The sequence below is a fragment of the Oratosquilla oratoria genome, chromosome 6 (assembly GCF_046742065.1).
Source record: "Oratosquilla oratoria isolate Oo_2021 chromosome 6, ASM4674206v1, whole genome shotgun sequence".
Lineage (NCBI taxonomy): Eukaryota > Metazoa > Arthropoda > Malacostraca > Stomatopoda > Squillidae > Oratosquilla > Oratosquilla oratoria.
The window spans coordinates 51813501-51826000 of record NC_134782.1 but is presented as its reverse complement, the minus strand read 5'-3'; the positions used below and the strand labels follow the sequence as shown (position 1 = coordinate 51826000).

General features: G+C 38.6%; 1 protein-coding gene across 2 annotated transcripts in view; it reads left to right on the top strand.

Moving 5' to 3' along the window:
- LOC143026176 (uncharacterized) overlaps positions 1-12500 on the top strand; it is a 75169-nt gene that overhangs the window by 60467 nt on the left and 2202 nt on the right. The window contains exons 3-4 of one of the 2 annotated variants that reach the window (XM_076186191.1): positions 9653-9727; positions 10850-11006. In XM_076186191.1, the coding sequence (XP_076042306.1) occupies positions 9653-9727; positions 10850-11006 (232 nt within the window). Of the gene's footprint in view, positions 1-9652; positions 9728-10849; positions 11022-12500 lie in introns of both variants that reach the window. The other variant, XM_076186190.1, reaches the window with a different exon arrangement.

Here is a 12500-nt window from a genome sequence, read left to right as displayed (position 1 = left end):
GTATCACATCCCTTCCCTGGTCCTCTCTATCCATATCACGTGTACTCGCTTTCTTCAGTTCAAAACTTCTTGCTTCATCTTAATGTTTTTATTTACCTTCTTCCTGGCCTCCTGTCTGTTTCCTTTCTTGTGACAATCACATATGTTACAATCATATATGTTCTGCTTCCACATTGTAAATATAAACCTTTTGTGTCCCGCTACTTTCCTTATTTCGTCCTCCCACAGGGTGTTTTATATCACAACCAGGCTAAACATTTTCATTTCACATGTTGTTCCACGCTCAGTTATATATAAATATCAAATACCTCCCACTTATTTTGTATACTCTTCCCTACCTATCGCCTTTGGTCCCCTATATGGCACTGACTGCATAAAATGTATGCATTAAATTATTTATGTTCTTATTTTGTTGATACATCTACGGACCAGAGTCACACACCGTTTTTTTTTTTTTTTTTAATGATTGAAGGCTAAATTCTACTCAAATAAGAATGGTGATCACTTTTGGCTTCTAATTTCCCTCCTTTCTGCTGTCTTAAATCTCGCCTTTACTAAATATATGACTCGAGGTGTAATACTATAGTAATTCTATTTCGTAAAAAGGAAACCAAAAAAGTGTTAGTAATTACCGTTCTTTTAGCTCCCTATCAAAAGCATACTATCAATGATAGCAGTGGTTCGCAAATTTTTAGATTTTGAATTGGGGGAAAGGGGGGAAAAAGGAAGAGTTGCTAAGCTTTGACAGAAAAGTAGCTCCTCCCTATCATAGTCTGAGCCAAATTAAGTCATTGATAAAGTATGTAATACCACTAAGTTTTCACAAGTTCAAATCTTAATCAAAACTAAAATAGAAACTCGTCCTCAGCTCTGTGGAAACCTTTATCTTCTCATATCATATTTTTTCTATCACACATCAAAAACTATTTTTCAACGTCACTCGAAAGGGGTGAATCGTCCATTACTTATGTTATCCCATTAACAGAGCATATAAAAAAAATTCCCTCAAGATGTCAGTTTCCCTACGTCGATCCATTATGACTTTGCAAAAACCATTGCGACCTGTGGCCCAATCATCCATTTTTGTGCTGGAGGTACTGAGAGTTGCCTCGTGAGGCGAGGAGAGGTAAAGAAGAGGAAAGGGAAGAGGAAAGGGAAGAGGAAAGGGAAGAGGAGGCATAAGGGGCAAAGAATGGAACGAGGAATAATGAAAGGATGTTCGGTAAAGGAAAGCTAGACCGATAAGAGACCACTTGGCCCATGACGTTGTGGGATGGATAACAGTAGATAAATTAATAAGTGGATAAATAACTTAACTAATCAAAAAGTAAGCCAATGGAAAATAGGCAAATAAAGATTAACTTTTTGGCTTATTATATTCTAAATCTTCAGTTCGTATTACATGCAGTCGCCTCAGCGAGATATTCGTTCTTTATGAAGCACCAACTAGAGTAGCGCACGAAGAAAAATAAATAAATAAAAAATAGATAAAAAAAAAAACGGCCAAACGGTCAGTTATTTTTCCAACTGAAAAAATCAAAATATCCAACGGTTTATTGTGCTGCTTATGAGGAAAAGTTGCAAGACACCAAAAGATAATTCATTTATCCTGACACTACTCAACAACCCAACTATACACGTCATCACCTTTGGACGTGAAGGAATTGCAAGGAGCTTTGGAAAAAGTCAGTGATGTTCATGAGAGCAGGGTGTGCCCCCAGGGGGAGGGGACCTGGGAGGAGGCTGTAAGGAAGAGAGTTGTATTTCCACTTCCTTTGGTGGTCCAAGTCTGCAATTTTGAGGGAATGGGGACAGGGACGTGGAAGATTGAGAAACTGGAAGAGTAACGAAATTAGACTTCTTTCCCAGCGGGTCCCTTCCCAGATGCCGAATACTTTGGATCTCTTCCCTGTATAGGTTAGGTTAGGTAAGGTTAGGTTAGGTTAGATTAGGTTAGGTTAGGTTAGATTAGGTTAGATTACGTTACGTTAGATTAGGTTAGTTTAGGTTAGGTTAGATTAGGTTAGGTTAGGGTGGTGTAGTCCTAAGTCGGGAAAGAAATCTTCTATTCTTAGGCAAAAATCTGTTGTGAGTTGCAGGGAGAGATGTAGCCTCGCACGGGGGTCACGAAAGGACAGAATTCTTTCGTCATTCTGTAGTATTCACGATTCCCCTATGACGTTGTTGATTATATATATATATATATATATATATATATATATATATATATATATATATATATATATATACATATATATATATATATATATATATATATCATCTAATCTATAATGAAATAGATTTCCTTGTATGGAATATAGTTCTATATCAGGTAATTGACAACAAAATTTATATATGTACAGAAAAAACCCCCATTAACGCAATACTTTTTATCAACTGTACCTATGCATGAATTTAATCATTTTCTTTTTGAACATCGAAGTATGGATACTTAGCTTCGCTGTACTCTACTTGCTGCCAGGCGATTTTATTAAGCTACATAAACTGTTCCCGTGGCAAGGTAGCTAAAACTTTTTTTTTTTTTTTTTTTTTTTTGAGGTATCTTTATTCTAGCTTCCGTCCTGAGCGATTTCATCCGGGTCAGAAGACAACCTATCTTGGCTACCCTCTCCACCTTCACCCCCTCCTTCTTACCTCTTTCCCTTTCTTCTTACCTTTCTCCATGCCCCTTCCACTCACAGTTCCCTTCTCCCTTTGCCCGCCTTCTTTTCCCCATATAAGAACTTAAATAATACCCCTACGGACCAGAGTCATACATCATTCTTTTATGATTGAAGACTAATCTCCACTCAAAGAAGTAAGCTTGTCGTTTTTAGCGTCCTCTATTCTCCATCACTACAACTCCCACTCTCGAGCGCGGTCTTTCCTCCCTCCCCAAGTATAGAAGCGCTGGTTATTGGCAACGAAATGCAAAACATCGCCCTCCGTCCTTGCCTTCCCTTCTTCCTTTCCTTCGTCCTCTCCTCTCCTTAATCTGTGTACTCTTTGGACTCATAAGACCCCTAAGAAGAACATAGCTAAGTTGGTGTGTATGAACCGCATGCCTTTATTATAACGTCACTCTAGCCTCCTCCATACCCTCACCCTCATCCACCCATCCATCCAACTACCAATCCATCTACCCTTACCTCCCTCCAGCCCTACTTCTCTCCCTCCCTCCCTCCCTCCCTCCCCCTCCGTCGCCTCCTCCTCCTCCTATTTCATTTTCACCAGACCTCGTCTCTGACAACCCAAGTTCTATCACCAACTACTGCCACCACCACAACCACCACTCTGCTATTAGTTTCTCACGCTTCTTCAAGACTTCAGACGACCCGCACCTCTCTCTCTCTCTCTCTCTCTCTCTCTCTCTCTCTCTCTCTCTCTCTCTCTCTCTCTCTCTCTCTCTCTCTCTCTCTCTCTCTCTCTCTCTCTCTCTCTCTCTCTCTCTCTCTCTCTCTCTCTCTCTCTCTCTCTCTCTCTCTCTCTCTCTCTCTCTCTCTCGCCCTCTCGGAGTGAGGTCAACTTGTCAAAACATGTCCAAAATACACCCGAAGGCCTGAATTAGTGTAAAATCTATTTATATTACTAAAAAAAAATAACATCACTATAAAGAAATAAAGTGCTCCTACAGGACTTTAACCTTTTGTTGCAGGGGATGTGGGTCCTTTCAGCTGAATAAAATCGCCTGACGGCAGGATTAGAGGGGTCTGATTACACCTTATTCAAGAAATAAAATTGCCTGACGACTTTCACTATACAAGCTATACTGTGAGCTACGGCAGCAAAAATGGTTACGTGTGTGACCGCCTTTTATGGTTGCCACGCGGGCTAGGCTAACCTTCCATACACCACCTCAACAGTCCCACCCTACCCCTCCTTTTACCTCCACCCTACTCCTCTTCCTCCTCCTCCTCCTCCTTCTTCTCCTCCCCCTCTTCCTCCACAATCTCATCCTCATCTCCCTTCTTCTCCTCCTCCTTCTTCTTCTCCTCCCCCTCTTCCTCCTCAATCTCATCCTCATCTCCCTTCTCCTCCTCCTCCTCCTTCTTCTCCTCCCCCTCTTCCTCCACAATCTCATCCTCATCTCCCCTCTTCTCCTCCTCCTCTTCCTTCTTCTCCTCCCCCTCTTCCTCCACAATCTCATCCTCATCACCCTTCTTCTCCTCCTCCTCTTCCTCCTCTCTTTCTATTTGCCATCTCCCTCTCTTTTCCACCTCAATCTCCCCCATTTTTTCCTCACACTATTTTCCTCCCTCAGCCCTCCCACTTTTAAGACTCTCGACCCCATCTTTCGTCTTTTCCTCCTCCCTTTTTCCTGCCTCTTCCTTGCCTCCTCTCCTCCGCTCACCCACCACCACATCCTGGCCCCTTGTCATCACTTCCCCCTCTCCTCCATCTCTTACTCCTTCTTTCCTCCCTCCCCCATTCTTCTTATGTGACGGAGATATGTGGCGGTGGTGGAGGGGAAATGGGGTATAGGCTGGGGTGAATGAGTGTAATGGGGGCGTTAGATCTGAGTTCTTGGGGGGAAGTAAGGGGAGGAAATGGGGCGAGAAATATTCAAGCCATTTTGAAATCTAACAGATATAGAGATGACTTGTTCCCTTGCACATGTTTCTGTTAATGTGTGTGTGTGTGTGTGTGTGTGTGTGTGTGTGTGTGTGTGTGTGTGTGTGTGTGTGTGTGTGTGTGTGTGTGTGTGTGTGTGTGTGTGTGTGTGTGTGTGTGCGTGTGGCTGAATTAATGTATTATTGAGTATTTTCCTCGTGTATTTCTGTTAATGTGGATGTGTGTGTGTGGCTGAATTAATGTATTATTGAGTATTTTCCTCGTGCATTTTCAAATACACGTGATTGTATGTAATTGATCGAGAGATGTATAAGAGTAGAATAGAACTGGGATGAACGGATGAGGGAAAAATGTACACACACAAAAGTTCCGCAGAATACAGATCGATTAGCTGATCAACCTATTAGGTGATATCAGGAGTGAGGGAGGTTAGAAGGAGGCAATAAAAGATTCTTGGACTCGATTCGTGATCAAGAATAAGAAAGAGACATTTCAGACATGAAGGGACAACGGAGGAGAAAAGAGGAGAGAAAAGGAAAGACGAGGAGAGACAAGTGAGACTTTTATATTCCCGTCCAGATATTTTTTTTATTCTTGTATCATGTGATACAAAACAAACTATTACTTAAAAAGTGAGAGTGTACCACCGGTTTTTAACGAAAATCAGCCATTTCCAAACTAAATTAACAAATAGTTATTTTGTCGGAAAAGTGTTTATATCATCCGTTCCTGTGTATCTAAGTACATGAGCATGCGCCTACGCCTGGGTGCCGGTATGTGCATATAAGAAGCGTGTACGTATATGTTTGTATGTATGCGGGTATTGTATGTGTCTATGTTTATATGTATGTTTATATATGTGTGTGTATCTGTGTGCGTATTCTGTGTCTATGTTTATAAGTACGTTTATGTGTGTGTATGTGTGTGTGCGTATATATGTATGCATGAATATATGTATTATGTATGTACGTATGTATGTATGTATGTACGTATGTATGTATGTATGTATATATGTATGTATGTATATATGTATGTATATATGCATGTACATCTGCATTATGTATGTATGTATGTATGTATGTATGTATGTATGTATGTATGTATGTATGTATGTATGTACGTATATATCTATATATGTATGTATGCGTGTGTGTATATATGTATGTTTGGATATATAGATGTATTCATTATGTATGTATGAATGTATGTATGCATACATGTATATATGTACGAGTATCCAAGCACCCAAATATGTATGTATGTATGTATGTATGTATGTATGTATGTATGTATGTATGTATGTATGTATGCATGTATGTATGAATGTATGTATGTATTTATGTATGTATTTATGTATGTATATATGTAGGTAGGTAGGTAGGTCTGCATGTATGTAAGCACATGAGTATATATTAATACGTTTACGTAGTTGTATATGCCCGTATGTCTTACATGTATGGGCCTTTGTGTGTATTTATCTGTGTATATAGGTATGTGTATGCAAATGTGTATGAGCAAATATACAGATGAACATGTATATAACATGTGTGCATAAAGACATGCAAGTATGCATGTATGTCTGTTTAGCCATTTGTGTGTACATGTTGGCATGTATACGTTTGTAGGTAAGTGTACATGTATGTATGCAGGTGCAATATGTGTATGTAAGCTATTGTGTAAATACTTCAAGTGTATTTGTGTATACCTTGCATATGAACACGTGTTATGCATGTACATGCATGCATATTTAGGTATTAGCCTATATGCATGACACTACGTACATGTAAGTAACTTACATGTGTGTATGCAGGGTCTGTACCAGTTTATATAAATCTTAATTTTTTCTGTGTTGTCATCTGATATTAAGGAAATAGGTCAAACTTTTATCTACGTTCTTTGAGGCACATTTTTTCAAACTGGTTTTGTATTTCATGGAAACAATATTCAATATTCTATAAACGTGGAATACCCAGCGCAGAAATTCATACACCTAAATACTAGCTAATATTTCTTCCTCTAGTGCACCCACTAGAAAAGTGAAGTATCCACCGTGAAAAGTGAAGTACCCACAGAGAAGTAAAGTTAACAGATATGTCAGTATGCATCTATGTGTATGTATGTTTGTATGTAGGTAGGTATGTACCATAAAGGTATGTGTGTATGCTAAAATTATGACTACTCACAAAGAAGTTGATCCCTGTCGTTTCTGGATACTTGTTACTCTCAAGTTTCATCTAATCTCTTGACACTTCTTGCCAAAACCAAAAACACATTCCATCTTATCAGGGTCAAACTCATTAAATACGCTTCAAATCGAAAATCCACTGCAGCACGTGATAAACTACGAAAACAATTCTGGAGTTTCAAAACACTTTTTTTTTTTAGGAATTCAGGAGCACTGCGTTCAACACAACTGCCAGAGGAACAAAACAATTTGAAACGTAGCTGCTTATTGGTTGACAAGACGACTGAATTGCCAACCAAACTTTGATTGGCTCTTCGTTCAGCTCGCTGTTCATACAGAATAGATATCTAAAACTCGAATAAAATTACAAGTACAGACACTCAAAAAAGTATCGGTTGGTGGTTTTAGGTGTTTGTGTGAGATCGAGTGAAATAACAGAATCGATGTTCCTGTACAGTTGGTAGTCGTGACAGAGTTGTGCCCTACCTTCCCCCCCCCCGTTAAAATACGTGGTGTAATGCGTGAAGATGTGACAAGATTGAAAGTAATTATATTAGCACCGACAAGAATTGTTGATATTTTATTGTTACTGAAATCACACACACACACACACGCGCGCGCGCGGTGGTTGATTTTTTTTTTTCCCAAAATTCAAAAGATGTTTTGGAATCCGAACGCCTCACAGGTTATTCGTGTGTGTTTGTGCGTCCGTTTCAGCAGCGCCCCAACAAGGCCATCTATACGTTTTGGAATCTGAACTTCGGGACTCGAACGGTGTTCTTGAACGAATAAGTTCGGGTTCCAAGGCATTACTCTATATAGTTTCAAAATAATTAATCATTCAGAAAAATAACATAATTCTATACATAATTTCGTTAGCACAGTTACATTAGTCAGAATAAAATATGTAAGCGCATCCCATTCGCACGATTTTACGTGTGTGTGTGTGTGTGTGTGTGTGTGTGTGTGTGTGTGTGTGTGTGTGTGTGTGTGTGTGTGTGTTTGCGTGTGTGTGTTTGTGTGCGTGTGTGTGTGTGTGTGTGTGTTTGCGTGTGTGTGCCTTTGCGTGTGTGTGCATCTTCACGAGTGTGAATTTTTAATCGTGTGCGCACCTTTACGTGTGGGCTTTTAAGTGTGGGCGTATGCATGTTGACGTATGCTTCGCTGTGTTTTATGATAGTGAATCATTTGCACTAGTACCAAAATATCTTAGAGAAAATTCAGTTTAATTTCCTCCCGAGTGAGTATATAACCTTGTGATGTTTCTCAAAAGATGATTACGATTAAGTAATGATATTAAGTATATCACGGACAGGTGTATACCATAAAAAACACTCAACCGAACAGTAGTGACAGAAACCCATAACTTTAATTTCTACTGTGTACGGTTCACGAATAACCCGGAGCCATTGAGACCATTTTTTCCCGGAGAGTGCTAAAAGAGTTCAAATTTGAAATCTGTAAGCAGCTGACAGAAATAACAGTAACTTGGTTGACAATGAATTTGTGTCTGTTTCTTGGGGGACTGGTAATTTTTTTCAGTATTTAGAAAAGGTGATAAATATTTTATGCACAACTACAAACTAATCAGTTTGACGTCCGTTATACGCAAAATTATATTGGAATCATTAATACCAAATAGTATCAGGGAACATTTAAAGAGGCATAATATGATTCGTGGCTCACAGTATGGGTTTACCAAGCGCTCGACAAGGTACCCCACCTGAGTCTATTAATAAAATCAAGGCTCATGGCATAGGAAGAAAAATGTTTGGTTTGGATGGATTAAAACATGGATTAGTGACAGGAAACAGCGGGTCACCATTAACGGTGTAAAATCCAAATGGGATAGTGTTACTAGTGGAGTTCCCCAGGGGTCATTTTTGGTCCCCTTGTTGTTCTTTATGAATATAAACGACTTAAACATTGGGATGAATAGTGATGTTAGTAAAATTACGAATGAAACTAAAATAAAACGCCATGTTAGTTCCGGGGGGAGATGCTGGGATACTGCAGCAGAATCTCACTAGATTGCATGGTCGGAGAAATGGCAAATGGACTTCACTATCTCAAAATGAAGTGTGTTATACGTAGGGTTAAACAGCACATCTAACAGGTATAGCTTAGATAAAGCAATATTAAAGAAAACAGAATGTGAAAAGGAATTAGGAGTGTTAGTGAGCCAGGACCTTAAATCCAGGAAACTGTGCATTGACGCTAGGAATAGGGTTAACAGAGCATTAGGATATATTGCTAGGACGGATACGAACAAAAGTGCAGAAGTAACCATTAAACTCTATGACGATTGTTAGACCCATCCTTGACTCTGCGTTACATGTAGTTTTGGTCTCCGCACTATAGAATGGATATTAATTCACTAGAATCAGTACCGAGGAGAATGACCAAAATTATAAAAGGGATTAGAAATTTACCATTCAAAGGCAGGCTTAGGCACTTTAATTTATCCTCTCTGGAAAGAAGAGTGTGGGGTGATCTAGTAGAGGTATTCAAATGTATCAAGGGTTTTAACAAGGGTGGTACAGACAAGATCATCATATTAAAAAAATCAGATAACTTTATAGATAGAGAAAAAAGGTAGTAAGGGAAATGAAACTACCTAGTGTAGGTCTTATGGTCTCTTGTAGTCTCCTCCATTCTTATGTTCCTATGTGTTTTAAGTAATTTTTTTCTCCTGCAGGAAGTTCGTGTTTCACCCAGACTTGAAGATGTATAACATGAATAGAATCATTCACACAAATAGTAATGACAGAAACCCATAAGTTACATTCCTCCGTGGTACGGTTTACGAATAACCCGAATCCATTGATAATTATTATTAATCTATTGATAATTAATTCGAAGTGTGTTTTGAGAAACTTCTTTTTCTTTCTGTAGGAAGTTCGTTTTCGCCCCTGCGTGCCGTGGTATCATCGCCAAAAGGTTCAGCCCCGACAAGAGAGCCATGCCAAGGTGAGTTGCTTCCCCCTCTTTGCTTCCTTTAATCCTCCTCTTCACCAACCCCTAATGGGATTTCGTCTTTATACTATTCTCTTGCTTATAACTCCTACCCATAAGGTCTCACAGCATCATTCAAAAATACACGGGAAAAGATGTTGATGAATATATGAAACTAACCGTTGATGCAATGAATCCAAAGTAACCAAATTAGAATGTGTATATATATATATATATATATATATATATATATATATATACATATATATACATATATACATATATATATACATATATATATATACATATATACATATATACATATATATATTATATATGTATGTATATATATTTTATATATATATATACATTTTTTTTGTGGAAATAAGTGAAGACAGATTGAAAACGTTTTAAAACAAAGTTACTTTTCTTTTGGTTCACTTAAATTCATTCGAGGTATTTGATTGTTAAATAACTAATGCTACCCTCCTCGCTCCCCCGTGGTCTTATTCTCCTAAGATTGGAAACAAACAGAAACGCCACCAAGTACGCAGTACTCTGTCTTGCTGTCTTACTAACTTTCATCCTGCGCATCTTTTTCTCCATACCTGTCTTTCTGTCTGTCTTTCTGTCTCTATGTATATCCACTGGGCATCCTCTTTGTCTCTCACCCCATCTACTTATATCTCTATATATTATCTCTATATATCTATCATCTGGCAGTCTGTATATAAAATTTAGTCATAACTAAATACTTTGATGATAAGCTCTTCGATGGGAATTATTCCCTTTAGCATTCAAACAATATGGTGCCAAACAAATTTAGCATATTTTGAGTACCATTGGAAAATCTGAAGAACAGAGTCCAATAATATTCACTAGTACTTATAATAGCATATTCCCATTATAAGTCAATTAGCACTACTTATAATTTTTGTAGTTATAATAATGTCTAATAATTAATTATTCCATTTTCACGCTGTTTGTCACCGTTAGCCAGCTTGACGTCATGTCATTTGAGCCCCCCCCCTGGTTTTTTTTTTTTTTTTTTTTTTTTTTTTTTTTTACCTCTTTGGAGACGATCGACAATGCCCTCTCCTTTCCCGAGACTCAATTCTACTGGTGTCCCTTCCTCAGACCCATCGATGCACCTCGCTGGGATGGACACTATGGCTATGACGTCACCGACCCCGACTTCATTCTCAGCGAGCCCTTCGAGGAGGAAGTGGAGGAAGAAGAGGAGGACGCCGCCAGGCGCCCCCGTCAGCAGCACCTGCGATCCTCGAATGATCTGGTGGGTAGTGAGGAGGTGAGGAAGCTGTAGAAAGTTTCCTTTGTCCAAATATTCAGTCCCCAGGCGACTTTATTCATGCCGGAGTCAGATAGGGCAGGCAGAAGCTAAGGAAGTGTTCTTGACAGAGTGATTAAACTTCAGACACTTTTATTCAGCTAGGCACTGAAGAAAGTGTTAAACAAAGCAAAAAAATCAACAAACCCATCTCGATTAAGAATGAATCTGACACCTTGAAAAGTTGACTAAGGCCTGATGAATCTATTCAGCTTAGAAGAGTCCCAAGCAAGAGTCAATCTAAGTCGATGGATACTAGACGTGCTCCGTGGCCATAGGTTCACAGTTGTGGTCTTTGCTTTCCATATATGGTCATGTCGACAGGAACACAATCAATATGTTGACTTCCCAACCCAGTTTCCTTCACTTTCTTCCTTCTTCTCTTTTTCTCCTTCTATCTCTCTTTTTTCTATCTGCCTTGATATCTATCAATCTATCCATCTATCCAATTGATTATTTTCCTCTTCCTTTCTACTCTTCTCTCCTTGTATGTACATCTCCACACTTCGTTTTCTCCATAGTTTTCTTTCTCTTTCTATCTACCTACCTACCTACCTACCTACCTATACACGTATCTATCTTTCCCTCCTCTCTTTTTCCTTTATATTCTCTCTCTCTCTCTCTCTCTCACACACACACACACACACACACACACACACACACACACACGCATACAAACACACACAAACACACACTGACTTGCATATATAGATAATATTTTATCTTCTTACTGACTGAAGTGTCTACAAAATCTTGCTTCTCACTGTACAAACAGTCCTTTCTATTAATAATGTTTAGAATTCAGAACGCTCTTCTATTCGAAACAAAAATGCCTTCCAAAAACATATATCACAAAGTGCTTCTGGTAAACGAAAATTTCTTTATTTTAGACAATTTTGTTCCAAATATTGGAGATTTTCTTAAATTGTAGAGAGTCCCATTAGGGAGAACTCTATATTCAGTAAAAGCGACACTAACACATATTGACCCTTTAACCCATTTGCTACGCAAGGTAGAGTTTCCATCTGCTAAATAAAATCGCCTGGAGAAAGCCACAATAAATGTATAAGTTCTCAATAACAGTGAGAGGGTTAATCTGTAAGGAAGGTTTTCCTTGACTATAAAATCACCTAGAGGCAGACAGATCAAATATGTAAACAAATTGCAGTTGTAACCTTTAACATTTGTCTATTATTTTCCTCAGCCCCAGAAAAAATATACAGAAAAAATTAAAATAAATAATAAGTCCCTTACTTCAACGAAATAGCCGTCACCACTTAGACTTTCTGGTAGTTTCCAAGATGAACCTGATACAAGCAATAGCTGTTTATGTCTTTCTAAAAGTTTTTCTAAGCTGAATAAAATCGTCTAGCATTAACAAGAACAAAGCCATGAAGTTTCTAAATACGTCTTTTTTCCTTGTTGCACGTTTGGGATCTT